At 32.9% G+C, this 25,987-nt stretch overlaps 2 protein-coding genes across 4 annotated transcripts in view; one reads left to right on the plus strand and one right to left on the minus strand.

Annotated features, from left to right (window-relative positions):
• LOC126886617 (eukaryotic translation initiation factor 2D) overlaps window positions 1-6,995 on the plus strand; it is a 29,602-nt gene extending 22,607 nt beyond the window's left edge. The window contains exons 7-8 of the mRNA XM_050653607.1: window positions 3,886-4,077; window positions 6,893-6,995. Of these exons, the coding sequence (XP_050509564.1) occupies window positions 3,886-4,077; window positions 6,893-6,957 (257 nt within the window). The 3' untranslated portion in view covers window positions 6,958-6,995. The remainder of the gene's footprint in view (window positions 1-3,885; window positions 4,078-6,892) is intronic.
• A 4,469-nt stretch (window positions 6,996-11,464) lies between these two features.
• LOC126886618 (estradiol 17-beta-dehydrogenase 11-like) overlaps window positions 11,465-25,987 on the minus strand; it is a 315,249-nt gene continuing 300,726 nt past the window's right edge. For all 3 annotated transcript variants that reach the window (XM_050653609.1, XM_050653608.1, XM_050653610.1), the window contains exons 5-6: window positions 16,816-17,180; window positions 11,465-11,733 (exon numbers count right to left, since the gene is read on the minus strand). In XM_050653609.1, the coding sequence (XP_050509566.1) occupies window positions 11,547-11,733; window positions 16,816-17,180 (552 nt within the window). In that variant the 3' untranslated portion in view covers window positions 11,465-11,546. The remainder of the gene's footprint in view (window positions 11,734-16,815; window positions 17,181-25,987) is intronic.

A 25,987-nucleotide genomic window follows, 5' to 3' on the forward strand; every position in this document is an offset into this window, starting at 1 on the left:
TACTTTTTATCTAGCATCATTCCCTTCCACGCATGAAACTAATTACAAACCAGCTACCGCCTGTTATTAAGTAAAAACACATGTTATTTTTATGAACGCTCTAGTCTCAGTATATTGAAAAGAGATAGATACAAAAAAGACGCGTAGGAATGTTTTCAGATTTTTTGTGACGTTTCTGGTTTGTTTACTTTTGTGGCTGTCAGTCTGTTGAATTTTTTGCTGTTTTTTGTCGAATTTTTGCATTTTCGTAGTATATTATTCAACGAGCATGTAATGATGGCTATTACTCACGATGATGAAGTTTGATGACACTCGCCTACGGCTCGTGTCGCAATTCATCAGAGTGAGTAATAGCCATTACATGCAAGTAGAATACTATACTTTTTCTACGACCTTTTTTATTTTAATTAGTAAAACAACATAATTATCAACTACTCGAGATTCAAATTATAATTTACAAAAATAAATTTTGTTTACCAATAGTACACGGCTAAATAATTGGTTGCTTATTATTAATTAGCAATGCTGTCTTAATTGTGTATTGCAAAAGACACAACAAGAAATACTCAATTCAAATTATTTTCATTTCCGAAAAATTATAAGTATTTTGTACCTACTGTCATTGTAATAAATAGGAAATGGCTATTACCGGTGCTTGGATGTATTTTTAAAAAGTTATAATGCACATTTATATTTAACTATATATAATATAATAATATAACTATACTACATTCGCTCTCGCGAGATTTTTTTTGACACTGACGTTAGTAATTTCTTTTTTGAAAAATTCAGTTGTCAGAAGTGACTGGAAATTACTACAAAACCAACGCACCTGCTCATATCCAATATTATTAATAGTAAACAGACATTAAAATAACATAAACCTTACGCCAATCAATATTTATTTATTTAAACCATTATAATGTATTGATAGCAAATGAGAAAATTATTTATTGTACAAAATAAAAATATTTTGTAGAAATAAACTTTACAAAATTTTATGAGTTTAGTAGACACTCCCACTATTTCTAATAATTCTTCTTTTTTTAATGAAAGATTAAGTTGATTTTAGCAGTTAATAGTGTGAGGTAGGAATTTTTGTGTTGTACGTTTCCTATTCCGAATGTCTCAAAAAAAATCTCGCGAGAGCGAATATAGTATATCTATAATATGTTATAATATATATAAAATATATAACACAACTTTATAAAATAGACACAATATAAGTTTTAAATTCCAATAAACACACCAAATACGCTAATGTCACTGTCATTGAAAATGGTAAACGTCAAAATTCATAATAGTAAACAAGGTATAAATGTAAAAATATATTACTAACGCATAGTTACAGTTAAAAACCCTTTAAAAACTTTTCGAAGTTACTTATAGGTCTGGATCCCGCATAAGAAAAAAAAGTTGATTAATAGCAAGCTGAATATTTCTTAATAGCTTAATGGTGTCTAGTGGAACAAAGTTTGATATATGGGAAAACTGGAACAGGGAAGTTTTAATGGTGGAACAGGTTAAAAATTTGAAACGTCAGACTACGAAAACGTCAGATGTATTTTGTCGGACAGAACATCCAATTGATTTGTTGCACTTTGTTGCCCTCTCATGCAAAAGTCAGACTGGTGTCTATCACCAACTGGGCATTTTAATGAGTGGAACACGAAGAACATGTCAAATGACAGGAATCATGTTGGTTAGTAATAGCAGTCCGATTTTTGGATGAGAGTTTAATGAAAGGGTAACAAATCAATTGGAAGTTCTGTCGGACAAAATACATCTGACGTTTTCATAGTCTGACGATCCAAATTTTTAATCTGTTCCACAATTAAAACTTCCCCTGTTCCAGTGTTCCAATATATCAAAGTTTGTCCGACTAGACACCCTTAAGCTATTAACAAATTTTCAGCTTGCTATTATTCAACTTTTTTTTGGTACGCGGGATCCAGACCTATTATTGATATACATTACAATAATTATTGTGTTAAATAAACACGTTTAAATAAGTAATTTTATTTGCAGTTTATATAAGACTAATATTAAAAGTGACATTCGCCAGTTGAACCTAACTTCAGCCCGTGAGTAATGACCCGTGAGTAACTTCAGCCCGTGAGTAATAAACTATTAGTCACGGGTAAAGTAATGGGTGTTATTATATATTCAAAAATAGCGAATAATGAGCATAAAATATTATTAAACGGCCGTAGAAAAAGTTTTTTATATTACAGAATAGTTATTTATGAAACAGTTCGTGAAGTATGCTTTTTGCGAACGCACGCGATTTTTAGAGCACGAGCGACAACGGAGCGAGTGCTATACATCGCCGTAAGTTCGCAAAAAGTACTTCACGCACAGTTTCATACAATATTTTATCTACGATAAACAAATAAAAAAACTATAACTCTTCGTCACTGGAATTCATTTCTATTCTACAATTTTTAGATCTTTGACATTTAAAAATCCTAACTACTTTCAAACCACAAAACTGTCAAAAATGTTGTTGTCATTGCTCATATTGTCATCACCATGACAACGCGAAAGTTAGGGATATTTGATTATATGAAAGTGTGTCAAAAAACCCATTGAAAGTGTGCGAAAAAGTAAATCCCATTTAAAATACATTGTTACTTCACGCACACTTTAAACGCTTCACGCACTGGTCATCTATAATGACAGTTTTCACAAACTAAAAACTTATACATAATATGACATAGAGTAGATAAAAAGTTTTTTTACAACTAATTTTATATTAGAGTTTGAAATTTTATGGTAAAAGTGTATTTTATTTTGTTAAGGAAGTTTTGTTAAGGTACAGTTAAGGAATGAGAATCTAAGGTTGTGTTAAGTTTCCGCCAAAGTGAATGAAAGGACAAAAAGAAAATATGTTATTGAATTTTTTTATAAATTGTTTATTTATTTATTAATCACTAATGATATTAAGAGAATTTGTTAAGCTACTTTAAACGTAGCTGTAATTCTGCACCAAAATTTTAAAGCAAAACTTACATTTGACATTTTATTTATTTGATAACGTCAAATTGTAAATTGTAGCCCGTGATCGGAGCAGTAGCTACTTACTGTCACTTGCTGTTTCGTTTAGTAAATTTCCGACTTATTTCGTATGCTTTAACCTTCGGATGACGAAGGGGGTAAATTTGGACCCCAGCGTATGTTTTTCTTTAATAAATTCAAAAGTATTTTCAATTTTTAACTCATTATTTTTGTATTTGACTTTAATATCATTATAGATATCCTCATATTTTGAAATAAAAAAAATTCCCTATATTTTACGAATAAAAAATATATTCTGAAGTTGATGTTTAGTAAAATACCGTCTATTATGTGGAATTCCAAGTAGTTTTACACTGCGCGTTATCAAAATCTATTTTTAGACTGTGGTGCCTGTTATGTACGAATCATGACATTCCTGCCTGCTACAGTTAGTCATTATTATTATTCCATAAATATAGTCTCTTAGTATTTTGTGTACATATAAGATATGACCGCAAATATCTTACTAGGCTGAGTTACAGGAACTTGTTACTGCTAGCGATTTTTATGATGATATAGAAGATGAAATAGTATCAGAAAACGAGGATGTATTGTTAGATGAAGATTTAAATGCTGAAAACATTCATTCCAGGTCATTTTTGACCTGGGGTCATTTTTTACTCCCGTTGATCATCCGTGTAACAAAAAAAGGTTGGTCATCGGAAGGTTAAATGATGACGCACGGGTAAAGAACCCTCGACTCAAGTGTACCTATTTATATGCGCTAATAGAAATTATGTTTGCTAACCGTAAACAAAGTTTTCGTTATGATAAGCTCGCATTCTCAGCTTTTTAATACTTAAGATTAATATATATTTATTTTTCCAGTTCGCTCCGGCAATAAAAAGGTAACACTAATAGATAACTTGGAGTTATTTGGCATCCGAATTAACGATTTTGCGAAAGAATGCCAGCACGGAGTTGCAGCAAGTACTAGTATCAGTCGACCACCCGGAAAGAAATATGATCAACTTTTGGTTCAAGGGAACCAAGTTTTGTTTGTTTATAATTTATTAACAGGTAAATTGTTTGGCTTAGCTTATTTTAAAACCCTATTTGATAATAGGTTTGTCAATTGTTGTATGTGATAAGTTGACTTCCCCTCTTTTTAAAGAATGTATTTCTTCTTGCTATTGTGTGCTATCTCCCAATGGAGATTTTTTTATTTGTGGCTTTAGCACTTAGCTATTTAGCCAGATACAATCATGTTGATAATAATAGTTAATACTGATACAAAAAACAAACTATTAAAGCTAATACAAATTATTAAAATACATATTATTCTAATTTACTTAATACTAAATAAAAAAGTGTCTATATATACCTACATTGCAAACCGGTCATTAGAGTCAAAGAAAAGAAAAAACCTCTTAAGAACTCATAAAACGATATCGATCAGAGACATATCAAGGTGGTGTTTAAGAAATTACTGTAAATAGGGAAAAAGAGGGTAAATAAAACAATTGGGTTAAAACAAAGGTTAATGAGATTAGCTAAGATTGATTACAGACACACATTTGTACTATGTATAAATTTGATTAGACAATCATATACTCTTTTGTCATTAGTAGCCAATAGGTTATTTATTTGGAGGTTGGATATAATCATTACTATCTTTATTTTATCTACCGCTGTTCTGATGAGTTCGATAGCACTGCATTTAAATCAATCCCTCAAATTCTTTAACAATGACACTCTCCTTCTTGCTATATTCCTTCCTTCTCTTATCTTTCCCTGTATTATCAGTCATAGCACTTCATATAGCTGACCCCTCATTACGTGTCCCGTCGCAATATTGCTATGTTCGTTTTCTTCTGTGTCCATGATATTCTAAGCATCCTAAGCATCCTTCTGTAATACCACATGACTGTAGCTTATTTATGAGTTCTTGTTTCAATGTCCTATATAGTAGGGGAGGAAAGTATGCTAAATTTGCATTTACTCGAGCGTTATGAAAACATATTGGGTTGTGTAGAGAGTAGGTACTAAAACCAAAAAAGTTAAGTTTTTCATAAAGTGGGGGACTTTCCATTTTTTAATTTAATTTCCATTTCCAACAATCGTTTTTTCCGATTATAGCTCCATCTATCCATAATTCGAAAAAATGTTTAGAATAAAAGTTACTTATTTTTACGTATTTAGGAATCCAAATCTGCAATAAAAAATGGGGGCTCCTATTTAAGATTTTCAAGATTTTCAGATTTTAGTGTCATTCGATAGATTTTTCATATTGAATACATCTGTATTTTTCAGTTTTTCGATCTGATGTTCATTTCGCGAAATATCGGGGGGTTCGTATTTAAAATTTACCCCCAACCCCTCTTCGCGTGGGTCATGTTTGGTATCATTCGATAGATTTTTGAAAAATATTGAACACGTATTTTTAGTTTTTCGATCTTTTTAGTTCATTTCCTTACAAATCGTTCGATGTTTTGCTTGCACTTAACTTACCTTATCTTAATCTGACGATTTCGAGTTTTTCTAAGGATAGATTCCCCTTTAACGAACTCGTTTGTATTAAGAAACAATATATGGTAGAGGTACATTTACACATTTGCAGGGTACAAGGCTTCTCCCCATGTGATAATCTGACTCGCTCGAGTAACTGAAAAAATCCCCATTTGGGCTCCCCTATCAATAGAAGGATTTTGAAAATGCAATGGATCCAACGAGTTACAAATGCAGAAGTGTTAAGAAGCCTATAGAAGGATTGCGAGGTCATAAAGAACAACAAAACAAAAAAGTTGGAATATTTAGGCCACATTACCAGAGGTGCGAAATATAAGATATTAAGGCTCATAATGCAAGGTAAAATTAAGGGTAAAAGATTCATAGGAAGACGAAAAATTTCCTGGCTGAGAAACTTAAGAGAGTGGTATAGTTGCAGCTCAGTAGTTGCTACGGATAGCTGTGATGATAGCTAACCTCCGATAACTAAAGGAACTACAAGAGGAAGCTTAAATGTCCAGATTTCAAGTCCATATTGCAGTATCAAAGCTCTTACTCTCAGTTCTAATCTGTCTTTGTTGCAGAGAATTTAAATCATCTTGGAGGAGACTACTAACTCAGAGAGAGCTTTATTAGTGGACTGTTTAGCATAGGGTGAATTTAAAATAGAATAAAAAAAATAACAGTAAAAAAACCTTTAAAGTAAATTGTAATAAAAATATTTCCTACCTTGTCATTTCTCGTTGCACAAGCTGGAGCAGGCCTGCTATTTTTCGTACTGCTATTGCTGAGTAGTATAAATCACTCGCGAGGACTATATTGAGTTTCTATACACTTTTCGGAATAATTGTAAGTGACTGTTAACCAAGAGAGTTGGTTGGCGAATTGTCTTTTTAAAATGAGGCGAGTAGGCAGGTAATTACATACAAAAAACTTTAAGGTTTTTACTTGAAAATAATGATAAAAATTAATACATACTCACTGAATTAGGTATTGGCCTACTCGTATATACGGGGTGTCCCATAATATTGAAAAGAAAATGAATTAAAATATTCTTTACAAAAACAAGAAAATTAAAAATTGTTATTCCTACTTATGTGGACGAACCAGAATTGTTTTCATTTTTGTGCTATTTCTATCCGCCTGAATCCCAGGTTCCTAGGTATTTATATTTATCAACCATTTCTATCGGTACATTTCCCAAAGTCCCAAATGTATGACCCACATGTGAATTGAAATCACCTCTTATTGCGATTGTTTCCTCTGATGGAATGTCTCTAAGTATCTCTAAGTGATAATTTTAATATTGGTATCTCAAGCAGAAAAAATATGTGCTAATTGATTTTAAGTGTTGTTTTTTATTAGTATAGTTTAACTTTATTTTTAGATAAGTACAAAGTGCCAAAAAAGTACATCAAGGGATTGGAAAATGCTCCAAAGAAAAAGAAATAATCTTATATACAATTGTAATAAAGTCATATTTATTATTATTTCTATTTTTTTATATTTCCTTTATTATCCCATTTATTTAAAACTGACCGTTTTTGCTAAAATTAATGGTTTGGGAGAAACGTGTAGGTAAAGTTTATTTTTTAATGAAAACGTGTTAAGAGGATGGGTACGTATTTTCGGCTGCAATGCTATTCAAATGGGGATTCATTTTTTTCGAATCCCGAGAAAACTAATAAGTATTTTTGAAAAATTTAAACGCAACATGAAAAATTACGTTATTGGTGAGGGCCGAAAGTCCCTGAGAACTTCTATAATGTTTATTTTAATAAGTTACAGGGGTGAAAAACTAAGAGAAAATTTAGTGTGATATTTAATTTGAAATATCTCATTCAAAATAAACTTTTTATTTATTCTAAGGCACTTTCGGCCATCGGTAATAATATAGTTTTTCATTCTGCGTTTAAATTTTTCAAAAATATTGTTTTTTTTCAGGATTCGAAAAAAATGAACACAATGTCCGTGGTAATATTTCCCAATCTATCTTTGTCATACAACGCACTCAGTCGAATAGAATATTGTCAACATACTGTCAGTCAGACAGTGACAATCAGTGACAATTTTAAATATTTGACATGGCATCGGGAATATTTTGAGTTGTTGATTCAATATGTAATATTGATAAGTGTATTTGATAAATAACTGATTTAAGACGTGGACTTAATAAAAAGTTATTTATTGTGTATTATTTGTGGAAGATCCAAGCAGAGAATACATCAGGATAATATATTCTGGGATCCAAGTATTTTGTTGTTAAAGATGTTCAAAATTGTAAGCGTTCCATAGTAACAATATATTATTAAAAAATCACTTTAACACTTTTCCTCTTTTCTCGATTGAGTATTAGTTTTTGTTGTACATATAAATTATTACAATCACTGAATACATAGTTAGTAAAAAAATTATCACATTTATTAACTGAATTAATAATTTGCAATTATAAAAATAACAGTTATCCAAGAACATTCAAAAGCCATCTCTTTAAATTAATGATGACATTATCAAGTAGAATGACATTCTAGTAATGTTTACATATCCATACCAGTGTGAATTTTACTACACGTAATTTGCCGTGTAAAGACAGAAAAAGTAGGGATACCCGTAAAATATTTGCAAATTATGTACCGATGACCTTAATAAATACCTCAATATCAACACTGTGTTTGTAAATTATTTTTTTAGCCTTGATTTTTAGAGTGTAATTTTCAGGATCAGGTTTTCATTGCGAAAAACGGCCCAAAAACATGTTTTTTTTGTCAAAAAATAAACATTTTTAATCGCAAATAACTCGAAAAGTATTGACTTACTTAAAAATACTCTATAGAACGAAAGTTGCTTAGAATTAGTCAAGTTATTCATTTCCTGACCTAATGTATACGTCCGTTTTTTCACCCCGAGAACGGATGACAGTCATCCCCCAAGTAAAAGCAACCAACGGCAACAGTTCAATTTGAAGTGCAGGGTAAGTGGACCCTAAAGCCAAATTTTCATGCAATTCGGAGTTGACCCTGAAAATTACATGGTATCGCCGTATTTCCCGTTTATTTACTGGGCTATTTATGGGACATATGATTACGTAATACACACACACATACACGGCAGACTACAAAGAACATTAAATATAAATATATTCGCAAAGGGACGGAATCTAGATAACATCTGGATGCTTGATCTGCATGGAGAAATTGTCAGAGAGGTGAATAAGGTCAAAAACGTCAATTTGGAAAGAATAACCAACAAAGCAAAGTTCACTATACATGTCGAAGGATACTTATGTGGGAAAACATGTGGTATGAAACCCAAACAGATGTACTGGCTATACACTATACAGTAAGCGCCACCCTACTATATACATGGGTAGGTACCTATACTTATGGGCTAATCCGGTCCGTTCTCAGATGTGACTTTCATCTCTATCATGTTACTGTCAAGAAACTTCAAAATAATTGTTTTTCTACGACCATTTAATAATATGCTCATTATTCGCTATTTTTGAATAGATAATAACACCCATTACTTTACCCGTGAGTAATAGTTCATTACTTACGGGGTGAAGTTACTCACGGGCTGAAGTTAGGTTCAACTAACTACTGGATGGTCTCTGGGGGTATGGAATAGTAATGGTGTTAAGAGTATAGAGCTCAAAAGTAGAACCACATGTAAATTGTAGCTAGTTACGCCTATGGGTTGACTCAAGTTAGTTTTGAACTTCTTTAGAGTCCAATTCGAAACTAAACCACTGGTACAAGCAAACGGGTCTCCAATAGCCAAAGGCTTTATACATGAACCTTCGAAGAAGAGATCCAAATGTCTACTAGATATGATCTGCGAATTATCGTAGGTAACCTAGCTACAGGACACTTTCTCTTCAAGGGACACATACACAAAATCGGACTTACAGAAAATGCAAATTGCTGATTCTGTCAGGCTGATGCCGAGACGACGAAACACGTTCTGTGGAACTGCTCAGCCCTACTGGACAAGGCTCAATACATAGGAGCATTATCTTCTTGAGTCCTATGACTTCCTAGAATTGTCACCTAAGGCCATAACAGACCTTGTTAAAAAGGCTGGGCTAACAGTACAACTTTAACCTGCGGGTGAGCCACAATAGACTTGTTAGGTTAAGTGGAAGAGTGGTTTACCGTTACCGTCCCTTATATTGAAAAAAATTGCGTCTGCCCGACAATTTACATATTGAAGCATTAAAAATGTCCACGAGGAAAATAAACTTCCTGTAGCTGGCTGTATACCATAAAACACAAAAATACTAGATTTGTTTGTAAAAGGTATATTTTAAAATACCCTAAATAAGGGTCACATTAAAACAAAATGTTTTCGGATTAAGAAATCCATCATCAGTGTTTCTAAAAGCCAAAAAAATGGCATGGCTGAGCCACCAAAATGTGTTGGGTAAAAACCCTTTAAATGTGAACAATTATGTTGTGTTACATGTTAATATAAAGGCGGAGATACATATCCGCGCCGCGAACTCCGCGCAGCGCGTTCTTGGCGCGGTTAATGTTCGTTAAAACTTTTCATTTTGACGAACCTTCCGCGATCCAGAGGAAACTTACGAACATTTAGTAATTGTAGATAATTAGTATTAAATGTGGGTGCCTACATTGGATCCGTTTTTCTCCGATCAGATCAGATCCGATATCGGCCGACGTCGGGAGTAGCTTCTCCTATTCTCATCGAGAAGTGTTTGGTTTCATTCCGATTGGTTGCAAGCCAACATGTTTAAATATATTCAATGTCATCTTTTCATTTTCCACGGTAAACATCAATAAGTTTGATATTTCCTTCCGACCACTCCATTACTAACAAATATTCAACTCAGGCGCCCCAAAACCAACAAACCACTCGCAAACCCGTCCAAATACGTATTGAGAACCATCAAAGCATTTGTTGAAAAGCCGACAGAAGTTAGATCGTGGTGCGCCGTGTGCCAGCCGTTTGTGTGCCACTTGAAAACACGTACTAATCTAACAAATATGCTGCGCGCGAGCGGCTTGCACACCGAGCAGAGCGCATATGTATACCCGCCTTAATAGTTTGAGGATGTTACAGATATGCCTGGATATTACCTAGGACAACACAGGACTCTTCCCACGTGGTTGGAATTTTTTTGGAGAATTAAATCTCACATATTGGATTTCAATGCCATTCAATCACTGCCATTTCAATGCCATTCAATCATGAGGGCTTGCGGCTCGGTGTTACTCCACCATATATCCCCACTAGAAGAGCCAGTACGCTTAAAGGCCCATTTATGCATACCCAGGCCGTGTCCGTTCCGGGTCAGTGCCGAGTCCGGGTATTTTTAATGCAATATTTACATACAACCGGGTTGTGGCAGTGTGCGTACCGGGCCGAATAAGAGAGGAAAACGTTATTACATATCTCTGTGTAAAAGATAGTTGAAAATATTTCGGCTTGGATAGAAGATCTCACCTCACAATATCAATTGCTTGTCTGTTTTCCAGCAGTTGTGTTCACAAAACAATAAAACCGTGTTTATACAAGTCCCTGCGATCCGTGTCATTTTCGTGCATCGCCAGTGCCGGCAGCAAAAATATCGGCTGGAATTAATTTCAGACCGGGCCCGGACGGGCCCCGTCCGGGAAACGCCAATGTATAAATATACTCATAAGAGTACATATTGTTTTTTTTTTTTGGACCGGGCCCTGTCTTAATACGGAACAGACACAGCCCTGATATGTATAAATGGGCCTTAACCCTTTCAGCTCCGGTGACATGTACGCACTCCAAATATGACTATAGATCAGTGCCTTGGACGCGAAAGCGCGTCTATGGCACGTAAGTATTCAAACAAAATTATTTCTGCCGGCACAGGTTGGACATATTGAAGCGGGATGAAAGGGTTAATAAACCAAAAGGTAGATAGAGATACATAGGTAAATTAAATAATTAATTAAGGAATAAATTAAGTAAAACTATTTTTATTAAACATTTTTAAAATGTATTTTTGTTAACCTTACATAATTATTTAGTTTAGTTGTAAAAATTTAAAGGTCCTTTCCCTTGGTATCCAAATTTTGTGATATAGAGGCACTGAGACTATTATTAGTTATTTTCTGAGATAAGGAATCTTCAGATTCCTTAATTTGTACTATTGGATTAGGCTGGTGTTGGGGTGCGGCATCAGGTAACATATAGCTTATAAAATGAGACAACACAGACCAAGGCAACCATCTGAAAAGGAAATAGTAAGTATTAGGTATATTAATTTTTTTTTATATATTCATGTAGGTACACAAATATTCAACTACAGCAGTTTTGTTGATTAAAATTTGAATTATATAAGATCGAATAAAAAATTATTTACATATGGCTGTAAAAATCTGAAAGCATTTGGTATATTCGCATGTTTAATAAACTCATCAGCAAAAGTATTACATCCCCTGCCTATTTGGAAAATAAGATACAATTAGGTCTTGTTTATTGTTGCAAGTATGTTAAAGGAATCCCTGAATTTACGATTTTTTTAATTAGCAAAACTCCAGTAAGCATCCCATAATACTATGCATAATACTATGATACTATTCTAACAGAGCAGAAGTTGGTGCTATCCTAATTTAATACTACATAAGACTTATCTAAGGTCACATTCACCAATAATACTTTGTGTGCACAAATATCACAAAAGTTAAAGATGCTACTCGTCAAACAGCTAAACTAAAATGGAAATTCGCCGGTCACACGATTAGGCAAAAAGACGAAAGATGGAATAAAATTATTACAGAGTGAAGACCATGGACATATAAACCAGAGAGAGGAAGACCACAGATGAGATGGGTAGATGACCTAAAACACCAAGCAGGCTCAAAATAGATGCACATGGCTCAGAATAGAGAAAGATGGAGGAGCGAAGGGGAAGCCTATGTCCAATATTGGATGTCACAAGGCTAATAGAACATTTTAAAAATATCTTACACGTCCCTAGTAGTCCCATAATACCTACATATTTAAAATAATCTCTCCCCTACTGCTCGGTCATAACTCGTGTTCCTCAATTTACTGCTCGGATTACAATCATTTACAATTACTGCCGGATCGCAATCATTTACAATTACTGCAGGTCATAATAATTCATAATCCCTCCGCTACTGATCGGCCATAAAAAATAACACTATCTGCATATTTCGTTTTTAATTTTTAAGCATAATAAATGTAATATGTAATAAACAAAAATGTAATATGCCGGCAAGTTGAATTTGAGGGTAATACGATATTTTTATCGATCACGGTTTTAAGTAACATGAATAATTTTTCACCTTATTTTTCTAATAATGTGTTTTTGTAAAGGCATAACTTTGATTATTAATTTCGTATCGCCGCTTATTTAGTCTACCAAAACTTATCAGAATTTAATGACAAAGACAACGCAGTTTTCACTAGGGGTGTTGACTATGTTTATTTATCATAATAAAGTGTACTTAGGTACCATCCGTATTCATTTCAGATAACTCCATCTCGCAAACAAAAACAAGTAAAAATAAACATCTGGCGGTGAGTCACGCGTCCCACGGCCCAAGAAAACTGTACGCCGATGACAAACATTCCCAAGCGAGACCTGCGAACGAATGCACTGATAGTAAGATGCGCAGAACTGTCTACGCAGTTAGCCGGTGCAGGTTGTGTCTCGCTTAGGTTCAATTTGCGCCGGGCCTAACACAGGTCTGTTTATTAGGTTAGCGTTGCCAATGAGTTTGATGGCCTTCATATTCACATAGTTTGAAATCAGTTGTTCATGGTTGTTCGTACCAGACTACACAGTTTATGCAGTACCAGGAAGCGTTGATGATGCTCATTAAAACTTTATCCTGACAACATATTGTATAATTTGAATGCTTCTTTATATTTCACAGATCCATAGCTGTACCCATATGCTCATATCGACTTATAAATTTCTTATATAGAAAATACTGAAATTAAACCCAACTATAGCCTCAAATTTTTTAAACATTCTGTTTTTTGATTTAATCGCTTATGTTGGGTAATAAAAAAGTTAGATACTTTAACAACTAGCCATGTTTTTCATCAATACCGGTTGAGATATGCAAATGAAATTTGGTGGGTTTTAAGAGGTAGTCATTGCGTAATTTTTGACATACAATTAATTATTTTATATTCACCATTGGTGAATACGGGTAATATGATCCGTATGAGGGTCAACAATTTTCAGTTTGATTTTTTCTGTTATTTCCTTTTATTCTTACCACATTCTCCGTGCTATTCTTCTAAGGAACTGGTTGTACGTTTTAATGAGCAATTATTCTACTTCTGCCTCTAATAATTGTGTTCTTAATGGAACTGAGAGGTTAACCTTCTCTTTAAGGTATATACCTGGAAACTTTTCCAGTTAGTATTTTTGTTAACAAGTCTAGGGGCTTTCTTTTTTGATACCATTATCACTGAGTGTAAGGATAATTGGAGAATGGTCCGAGTTCATGTCCACAAAGTACTAGGGGGTGCAAGATTATTCCCGATGAAAGCTTATAGGAATATCCGTATTATGTTCTTACAAACCCACAGGTCTCAGATCGCAATAAGTCCTTTTAGACGTTTTACGGAATAAGATTTAACAAATAATCTATTAGATCTATCTGGTCAAATCTCAATCAATGCAATAAAATTTTATACCTATACCTAATATAATAAGCAAGTCTTCTACAGCGGGTGCCTCTTCTTGCATACTAATTTGTAGTGTTTTCTGTCGAAGAAATCTTCAGTTTTTAGATATCTGGCGGTCATTGCACCTTCGACCTCTTCTCTCCAGAATCGTCTTCGTCTACCTCGTTTTCTTTTAGTGGGCGGAGTCCATTTTCTATTTTTTTTTTGCCATCTATTTTCAGGCATTCTCGGAAGTTGTTCATACAAGTTAAGTCTTTTGGCTTCGATCGTGTCTATTATGTCTAGATCAATTTCCATTTCTCTCCTAACATCTTTGTTTCTCACCCTATCAAGTCTTACTGAGCCGGCAACATCGTCTCCAATAGTTCATTTCCACAGCCTTAATTTTTGATTTGTTTGTTTGCTTTATTTCCCGAATTCGGTGCCGTATAACCAAATACTTTATATTATTATTTTATAAATTTTTCCTTTATTTTCTTTTGTTATTTTATTATTCCACAATAGTCCGTGTAGCTGTCTGGTGGCTGTTCTTGCTTGGCCAATCCTGGAATGTATTTCTTCGTTACTGCCTGCTTTTGATGTTATTTGAACTCCCAAGTATTTGAAATTTTCACTGAATAGTTCCCATTTCAATTTGCAGACTTTTAGTATGATATAATTGATCCAAATAATGGCATAACCCAGACATCCAAAGTGAAAGTTATCCTCCAACACCAAATTGTTCTATATGGTGCACATAATGTTCAGAAAAAAGTCATACCATTTTTAGCGTCGGATTTGGGGGGAGAGGGGGGAGTATCATCGGTAAATTCGTACTTTTTTACGTTTTTCGTCAATATTTCTAAAACTATACAGTTTAGCATGAACAACCTTCTATACAAAAATATTCTATATTAAATTTGAAATAAAAAAGGTCCTATGCATAATCCTTCTAAAATGAACGGTTCCAAAGTTACGGAGGTAGTATAGTATAATTGGTTAAAAAAAAGGCCTAACCCAGACATCCAAAGTAAAAGTTTTTTTCTAACACCAAATTGTTCTATATGGTTCACATATTATTCAGTAAAAAGTTACATTATTTTTAGCGTCCGGTTTGGGGGGGGGCGATGGGGGAGAAGTCGGTAAATTAGTAGTTTTTACGTTTTTCGTCAATATTTCTAAAACAATGCTTTAGCCTTAAACAATGTTCTACATAAAAATATTTAAAACAAAAAAGGTGCTATACAGAATTGTTATAAAATCAACGGTTCCAGAGTTACGGAGGGTGAAAAGTGGAGGTTTTCGATACTTTTTATATTATTTGGGCAATTGATGATGATTTTGGGCGGTGAGGTTGACGTTTCTTCAAGGGCTTATCACTAACATACCATCGGCCACAGAAATTGCAAATTTTATTTACAAAACACAATCCTGTTAAAGAAAATTTCTTTCATCAGTAGGTAATAATAATATAAATAGCCCAAAAAATATAAAAAGTGTCGAATTCCTCCACTTTACCCTCCATAACTCTGGAACCGTTGATTTTATAACAATTGTGTATAGGACCTGTTTGTTTTAAATTTTATGTAGAACATTTTTGTCTAGAACATTGTTTACGCTAAAGCATAGCTTTAGAAATATTGACAAAAACGTAAAAAAAACTACTAATTTACCGACTTCTCTCTATCTCCCCTCCCCCCCCCAAACCGGACGCTCAAAATGGTGTAACTTTTTACTGAACAGTATGTGGACCATATAGAACAATTTGGTGTTGGAACACACAAATTGGTATAGAACAATTATACTATACTACCTCCGTAACTTTGGAACAGTTTATTTTAGAAGGATTATGCATAGGGCCTTTTTTTATTTCAAATTTAATGTAGAACATTTTTGTATAGAAGATTGTTCATGCTAAACCGCATAGTTTTAGAAATATTGACGATAAACGTAAAAAACTACGAATTTACCAATTTTCCCCCCTCGCCCCCCAAACCCGACGCTCAAAGTGGTGTGACTTTTTTCTGAACATTATGTGGACCATATAGAACAATTTGGTGTTGGAGGATAACTTTCACTTTGGATGTCTGGGTTTGGGTTTAGTTATAACATACTATTTCTGGATTTTCTCCTACAACAAAGTACTCGGTTTTTTGTATATTAATTGTGAAGCTCGACTTGGTGTACTCCTCTTCCAGTTTTCTAAGTATATAGGCTATATCACTCTCGTCTTCAGCTAGAATAGCTTGGTCGTCAGATAAGCGTATCGCGTACAATCTACGTCTTCGATTGAGATGCCAGTATTGAACCACTTTCTGCTCCACAGTGAGAGCGCGTGATTTAGATTATTTTGAGAGTGTAGGTGCTACGCAGCAGCCTTGCTTTTAGCCCTTACAAATAGGAATTTCTCTAGTTAATTTGTTTCCAGGTTTAATGTTTGCCGTCATATTTTTGTAGAGCTGTTGTACTGCTTGTAGGTATATATTTTTTGCTTATTCCTTGTTTTTCCATTGCTACCCAGAGCACTGGTAGTGGTACCTACACTATCGTATATGCCTTTGTCAGATCTATAAAGACTACATGGGTTGAAAGGTTGTGGGCTAATCTTTTCTCATAAAATTTTATTAAATCAATAATAATTATAGCAAGAGTTATACTTACAGTTTTAAAGGCAAGCACCATCTAAAATAACCAGGCACAATTACTATATGTTCATCTTTCAATAAAGCGTCGATAGTTCTGTCAGCTACATCGTTTGCTTTCAGTCTTGGAAAGAATTTAGAATTAACTTCCTCGAACATTCCCGTTTGTTGAATGAAATAAGGACAGACTACTGTTGTTTTTACACCTTTAATACCCTGGTTTTCCAATTCTATTTTTAAGGACTCATCGAAACCAATAGCCGCGTACTTTGACGAGCAATAGTCTACTAGTTTTGGTACTCCAATGTGGCCAGCAAGGGAGGCTATTGTTATTATGTGACCGTTGTCCTTTTCTATCATTTTGGGTAAGAACGCTTTAACAGTCTAAAAATAAAATACTTGTTAAGTCTAAATTAGAATATTGTATAATCAAATTGATTTCAATTCAAATAGGTACATATTATAATGATCACTTTAAACATTAAACATTTTCCACAAACGATCCATTAGTGTTTTGTGTCATGGATGAAAACTAAAGTGTTTGTAATTAAAATCTAAGGTGTTTGTAATCTACTTTAGATATGGACACAATCCTTCTCTATCTATTACGATAATTTGGCAATCAAATTATCATTTACGTAAACCATTTGCATAGCAACTTGTTCACCTCAATTTTGAAAATTTTGATCGCAGGTATGTGGGCCCTCTAAGACTCTCATGGCATGTTCCGTAATATAGGCTCGATATAGCCAAACTAGCAAATTATACAAAAAAATTGCTCAAGTTTTTATATTATAAGACAATAATAAACGACTTATCAGAATAAAAAAGAAATGATCAATGGGAACGTTTTTCAAAAGAAAGGGATCATGATTTTTTATGTTCTATAAAAGCGCTATATTATTAGACACTTGCACTTTATTATCAGCTCTATTAGACACCAGACTCAGTAAAACGTCAATTTAATTTAAATAAAATATACTTAAATAACAAAAAAAATTCACTTCTACAATACGTAAAATAATAAGACGAATCCTCCTAAGTAAAACAAACGGGTTTTGGTACTCGACGTTGATGCCGATGAGCGGAAAATAAATGTCATCGGCGTTCAGATCGGTATGATGAAGGAAGATCTTTAGTCAATACCCAAAGACGAGGGAGAGATGTCGAGTAGGGTGCATCGAAAAATGCGAAATTTTTTTTTGCGATGGAAAAGTAAGACCTTACAAAAGTAGCCCAATCAACTGTTAAGTATTTTGGTAAATTTTTTTCGAAATTGGAAAATATCTTCTGCCCCCCCAAGACAATTAAAAATTTTGAAAAAATGATAACAGACGAAAGAAATTTTTATTTCGAAACGAAAATGTAATAGCTCACAAAACTTGCCTAACACACTATTTAATATTTTAGCAAAATTGCGTTGAAATAAAAAAATATTTCTGCCCCCCACGGCAACTACAAATTAGAAAAAATACATTATTATGCGAATTTCTTTTGCAAGGGAAATGTAATACCTTATATAGAACTTGAATAAATAAATTCGGTTTAAATTGGAAAATATTTTCTGGTTTCACAAGGCAATTACAAATTTTCCTTAAGAAAAGTGTACTTAAACATTATTTTTATAACAAAATAGTCTAACTTATCCTTCTCCCTGACGTCACCCAAGTTTTTTAATATTAAAATAAATATAAAGCAAAGTACAAAATTGGGTATATAAATATTACAAAAAAATATGGTCTTCCGAAGATGGTCTATTCGAAGAAATATGGTCTATTCGAAGATGTCTTCCGATTTAGCATTAAAGTGAGGCATAGTTTTTCTGGAATCAATTCGAGTTTTTATAAAGCCATCCCTCGAATACGCTCCACAAACTGCTAGAGAAGGGCAGTGATATTTCTCAATCTCAATGTTAAAAGGGTCTAAGTTAGGATTCTTAATAAAATCTCGCAGATTGTCACTCGAAAATCTAGAGAATATAGGTGGTTCTGTAAGGTGATATTCTTGTTAGTTAATTAACTCAAAGTAGTTTGAATCAAAATTTTTATAAGAGAAAGTTTGAAGACCCTCACGTTTTTTGATTTAGTCACTGGCAAACTTCTTTTGATGTCCAAGGGGTATATCACTTGAATTCCGCAGACATACAAACCACTGAAGCGGTTTTTTAAGATGTTCTTCTAACAGCCGTATTACATCACCCTTAACGCCAGTATTTACGACTGTTTCGTCACATGCAATAGCTGGATTTGATACTTTCTGATATACCAGACAGCGGATACCCATATCCGAAATATTTGCACCCTGGCTCATGTACAAAAGTGTTATGTGTTCTTCCACGATCGATTGACCATAAAGCTTGGTACAGTTTTTTACTTGAGCTAAAGTTTTGTCTTTGCGTCGGTAACTTTCTTCTTTTACCGTTGTTCTCTCTGATTATATTTGTTTTTGTTTTTCCTATCAATCGAGCTTATCACCATTTTCCGGGACCTCTTTGATTTAATAGAAATTCGCGCTCATCCAGAGGCACTTTTAGAAATTTGCTACAAAGACAATTAATCAGAGTGTCACATTTGCATGCTGCAAGATCGAAACGTGTTCGCAAAATTCACTGTTTTGCCTGTTCTTAAATGGTTTCATTAGTTTCATATATTTGTCATGATAGGCTTTTAAAAGCTGAATAATTCTTGTATGTTAAATTATTGGAATTAAAGCCTTTTTCCATATTTCCTCCAATTTAATTACAACCTGTTCGGCAATACCAGAAAATGCTGGCTCTTGCTGAGTTTTTATCCTCTTGCAACCACAAAACTTCATCGCTTGTCTGTATTTCGGTAAAACATTTTCAGATATAAGAAAAAGATGAAGTTTTCGATCCTAATAGCATTATTAAAAATATTTAGAAAATATTAAAATATTACTAAAAGATTTTTAAATCGAAAACTTATGGGTCCATTTCCTTGGTAACACCTCCAAGGCTTCTAAAATTTGCAAGCCAAATGGATGCTGAAGCGAAGAAGACAAGAGGGAATTCAAAAAACTTACAATTCACGACCCCGTCTGTTCAGCTGGTAAATTCCAACAGAAAATGGACCTAGTTACTCGAAGGAGTAAAGACCAATATAAAAATTAAATAAAAATTTTATTTTTAATTCAGTTGCAATGCGAAGGCAAAACAATCTTAAAAATGTAAAGACTGAAATATCGTGTGAAAGTCCTTTGTGCTCGTTCTTGATGTTTAACTTTTCTGGATACAAAAATAATCAACAGCATATTGAACAATTTTTTAAACAGACAGACAAGGTTTTTTCCAACCAATAAAAAACTACATAAGAAACAGAAGTATTTCATATCATAAATGGAACCCATCTCTCTTCATAGTGGTATTTTGACCTTTTTGACCATAGCTCCGAAGATGGCTTTATAAGCCGAAAGCGCTCAGCTAAGAATTATTAATTTTACACACTTCAAAAGTACACTTCTCCCCCTTTTACCTGAAAACAATCTTACTTTTCAATTAGAATACGGAGCACAGTCCAGTCCCTTGAATCGCGATTTTCGGCTCTTATTGGAGCCTCATCGGAAAGAACGTAGGCTTGTTCTCCATGGAGAACTGGCGAACTCTGAGGGATTGTAACCTGACTCCAGTGGTTCTGGACATAGAACAATCACCTGGTGCTTTCGATATACTTTACTTCAAAAGCCTTCTTAAAAAAAAGGGTTTAGAAAGTGTAATGATGAGTACTAGTTCCTTTTCTATAGTTCAAATTTGCCAATGCATTATTTATAAATCCCTTCTCCAATTTTGGCATTGACGTAGCCCATTACATAATACTATCCTGCGTTGCTTTCTTGATTGCAGTACATCTAGGAGTTGTTTTTTTTTGTGTTTCCTGAGTACTATACAGGGTGTTTCATTAGTAATTGTCCATATGGTAACTGGAGGAACCTTAGCACAAAATATGAAGATTTATCCTAAACACTTAAATAAAATATTCCTCCTTACCGAGATACAGAGTGTTTTATTACAAATATACTAAAATGATTTTAGCCCATTATTTTAACACCTTCCAATATTTTTTGTTAAAACTTGACAAACGGTTTACACATGTTAGAATACTTTAACTAGTGTTAAAAGTTACCAGAGGCGAGCTGTAGGGATATATACTTAATTTTTCCCCCTTTGTCCCCTCACAATCTACGCCACTGCGAACTGGACATAGCCCAGAGCGGGGACTCGGCGCCCGAGCAAGCAAAACAGATCGAAGATAAGTCACTAGAGATGGCGGGAATAGAGCGCCTCACGCTGGCCTGCATTGATCGGGGTAGGATTTCATATGGGAGTCCGTGTACCCAAGACTCCCATATGATAAGCACTTTGCTGATTGAGAGCCCCTATAGCGCATCAGAGTGCTATCGGGGGGTAAGTGGATAGTCTGAAGCATTGAAGCGGGGTGGAGTGATTCCTGCTTACGAGAGTTAATCCTCCTCGCCCCAATGAATTGTATCACCCGAATGTCATTCTCTAGGGGTGAGCAAGTCTCTCAGGCTGGGTTAAATCACTATGCTTGCTTGCGTAATAATCATTTCAGCATGTTTTTTGATTATTTGTTACACTTTACGTAAATATGATCTTCTAGCCTCAATGCGATAGAGTGAGTAGTTTTTAAGTTATTTGCGTTTAAAGCTAAAGGATTCAATAATATTATTAGTCTGGGCTGATTATCGGAGAATAGGCCATTTTTGGGAAAAGTTATTTACCAGCAATTTTATTGCTGGAATCGAATTATAAGATCCTATATATTAATAATATAGGTATGCAAAGTCCTCAGATAGTGTGCTACTTTTTTTATAAACAAAATGGCGCCCGAAAATCGTGTTTTTTCAATTATTGCTCTAGAACTCCGAAGATTTTAACTTTACAACAAAAACACTCAAATAAAAATTCATCCTGATTAAATTCTGCATAGAGATGTGTTTTTCCCGATCTGCTCCGACGAAAATTTTCCTCGGAAAATGCGGGTTTTCCCAACAAAATCTTTAATTTTCAAATAAAGTTTTAGATAAGTAATTATTTGCCAATAATTAAATAATTTGGTGACTTAAAAGCCTTCTTGGTTTAGATTATAGTTCCAGAAGCTGGTGGAAATTAAACGAATATTTTAGCAACAATGCAATTGTTAATTAATAATTTACGGTGGCAATAATAACCAAAATAATTATGATACATTGATCAAACTTTGAAATCTTATAAAGATGAGATGCCTATTTAATATTTTGTCGACAAAATATAAATTTTTTATTTTTTTGCATAATCTTTAAATGTTTAAAAAAAATAGTTATAAACAAATTAACGTTTCTCAGAAAGTTTTTATTATATTATAATTTTAAAAAATAGCTAAAATGCGCATTTCAAATATCTTGAAAATGAATGCTTTAAAACTTTTTTGCAACCATTTGCAAAAAAGTTATGAAACAGCAAAGTAAACATACGATTACTACGGTGTTAATAATTTTTTTTAATTCTTTCAAAGCGTAGAAGTGAGTTTAAAGTACAAGCTAATTATTTATAAAACAATATTGATTATCAGCTTAATGGTTATATTTTAAGTAAAGATTATAAATATATTTTTTTGTAATTTACACGCGCGAAAGTAGAATAATACAGTACCGTAGCTACCCGCCAACATACACAACTCGCGCGAGTTTAAGCGTGTCAGTCGCTTCGAGTGAACATTTTATCTCCGGCTCTGTATCAAGACTATTTTCGCGCTAACAATTACAAAAAAAAAATATTTTTAATCTTTGATTAAAATATAACCATTGCACTAATTTTTGACATTCTTTGTGAGTAATTAGATTGTACCATAGACTCACTTTTAAGCTTTGAAACAATTAAAACAAATTATAAACAATGGAGATATCGTATATTTATTTTGCTGTTTCCTAACTTTTTTGCAAATGGTTGGAAAAATTTTTTAATGCATTCATTTTCAAGACCTATGAAATACGCATTTTAACTATTTTTTAAAATTAGAATATAATAAACAATTTCTAAGAAATGTTAATTTGTTTATAACAATTTTTTTAACCATTTAAAGATTATGCAAAAAAATGAAAAATTTATATTTTGTCGACAAAATATTAAATAGGCATCACACCTTTATAATCTTTCTAAGTTTGATCAATGTCTCATGATTATTTTGGTTGTTATTGCGACTGTAAATTGTTAATTAACAATTGAATTGTTGCTAAAATATTCGTTTCATTTTAACTGGCTTCTGAATTTATAATCTATACCAAGAAAGCTTTTATTTCACCAAGCTATATAATTATTGATAAATAAATACAGGCCCAAAAAATTTATTTGAAAATTCGAGATTTTGTTGGGAAAACCCACATTTTCCCAGGAAAATTTTCGTCGGAGCAAATCGGGAAAACATGCCTCTATGTAGAATTAAATTGAGGTGAATTTTTATTTGAGTATTTTTGGTGTAAAGTTAAAATCTTCGGAGTTATAGAGCAATAATTGAAAAAAATACGATTTGTCGGCGCCATTTTGTTTATAAAAAAAGTAGCACACTATCTGTGGACTTTGCATACCTATATTAATAATATATAGGATCTTATAATTCGATTAAAGCAATAAAATTGCTGGTAAATAACCTTTCTTTGTACTTTACTAATTAGACCAACGTATTATAACTATTTTTTTGTTTCAAAATTTAAAGATTATGAAAAAAAAAGAAAAATTTATATTTTGTCGATAAAATATTAAACAAGCATCTCATCTTTACAATCTTTATAAGTTTGATCAATGTATCATGATAATTTTGGTTATTATTGCGATCGTAAATTGTTAATTAACAATTGAATTGTTGCTAAAATATTCGTTTAATTTTCACCGGCTTCTGGAATTACAATATATACCAAGAGATCTTTGAAGTCACTAAGTTATTTAATTATTGATTAATAATTACTTACCTAAAACTTTATTTGAAAATTATAGTTTTTGTTAGGAAAACCTGCATTTTCCGAGGAAATTTTCGTCGGAGCAAATCGTGAAAAACATATCTCTATGCAGAATTTAATTGCGGTGAATTTTTATTTGGGTGTTTTTGTTGTAAAGTTAAAATATTCGGAGTTATAGAGCAATAATTCAAAAAAAAAATGCGATTTGTCGGCGCCATTTTGTTTATAAAAAAGTAGCACACTATCTGCGGACTTTGCATACCTATATTATTAATATATAGGATCTTATAATTCGATTCCAGCAATAAAATTACTGGTAAATAACTTTTCCATGAATTTTGCTAATTAGCCCAGAGTATATGTGTATTTTAAACACATAATAATCTGATTTTTAATGTTTAAAACACATAATCTTATCGAATCCATTACCTTTAAACGCAAATAACTTCAAAACTACTCACTCTATCGCATTAAGACAAAAGGATGATATTTATGTAAAAAGTAACAAAAAATCAAAAAACATGCTGAAATGATTATTACGACAGTGGCGTAGATTGTGAGGGGGAAAAAGGGTAAAAATTAAGTATATATCCCTACAGCATGCCTCTGGTAACAGCGGAAAACTATCTTTTAACAATAGTTAAAGTATTCTAACATGTGTAAACCGTTTGTCAAGTTTAAACAAAAAATATTGGAAGGTGTTAAAACAATGGGCTAAAATCATTTTAGGATATTTGTAATAAAACACTCTGTATCTTGGTCAAGAGAAATATTTTATTTAAGTGTTTTAGGTTAAATCTTCATATTTTGTGCTAAGGTTTCTCCAGTTACTATATCGACAATTACTAATGAAACACCCTGTATAATTTCATTTTGAGTAACACACTTACCAGAGTTTAGACACTGGAGTTTCCCTGCTTAATACAAACTGGTACATATTCCATGTAGTTATTCTGATGTTTTAATAGAACTTCCATTACCGTCTTTACATGTTATCACGAGATGAAGTACTTGTACCTACTTGGTTAGAAGCAGCACTGTTTTATGTGGAGTATTTTCAAGGAATGAAAAGTTTTATTATAGAACTAACAGATTCCACTTCAGCAGTTCTGGAGGAATGTAACAGCCTTGTTCAATTACCTTATTTACCTCAGAATCTAGCATACATAAGCTTAAATTTTAAATTTCTTGTCGAGGACATAAAAAACTTGAAAAACAAAATTTGACTCTTTGTGAATCAGTCAATTTGATTAATCATATCAAGGAATCTTTTCGTACGGTTAAAAGAAACTTAGGCGTATCTGTAGGAAATGAACTGCAATATGTTTTAAACAAAATCTCTGGATTTTGTATTTTGAAAAAAAAAATGCAAAAGTTCATTTAAGATCTGTTCCAGATCTTAAACTACTGCTTTCCAACATAAACAAGTTTAAAAATGCATGAATAACTTCTGCTGATGTTGAAAGAAGTTTTAAGATTTTTTAACATTTATACACAGATAGAAAGCATATTATTTTAATTGCAAATTTTGAAAAACCAATCGTTGTTAATTGTTTTGATAACGACAACATTTTACTGTATTTCTTAAAATACTGTTATTTTGTATACCTTAAAATAAATAAATGTCAAAATATCCTTTCAATCTTATTAGTCTAGGCGCCACAGGGGTCACCGTGTCCTTTTCAATTCTGATGGACAAACTCAACGGTTTCTTGGATTTCGATCCGAGTGGTCAAAAAATTGTTATAAACAATTTAATTGTTTATAAATTGTTTATAAGGCTCTGGCTCATAAACTAAAAAAAAAAAAAAAAAAATAAAAAAAATGTTTCAAATAAAATTTGTTCGCTAATGAAAAACGAAGAAAAAAACGTTTACTTAACTTAAATCCAACAATTATAACTGAAGATATTGTAAAATTAATGCACAATGCAAATTGCAAAGTGCAAAATAAGTATTTTTCGAAGCGTTATCGATCGTAACTCGGCTTGTTCGCATGCAAATAAGCCTTAGAAGGTCTCATTTTAAAGCTTAATTAATAAACTTCCAAACAAAGTTTGTTAAATTAGATTATCTTCATTTCTTTTAAAGTTATTCCCGTTTGAAGTTATAATTTTCTTAAAAAAATTTTACATTAATTTGTTTATAAGGGTTTCAAGCAAATTTGAGCTATAAACATTTATACTTTAATTAACAATATTGATAGAAGAGCTTAAAAGGAAC

Source organism: Diabrotica virgifera, chromosome 6, assembly GCF_917563875.1.
Source record: "Diabrotica virgifera virgifera chromosome 6, PGI_DIABVI_V3a".
NCBI lineage: Eukaryota > Metazoa > Arthropoda > Insecta > Coleoptera > Chrysomelidae > Diabrotica > Diabrotica virgifera.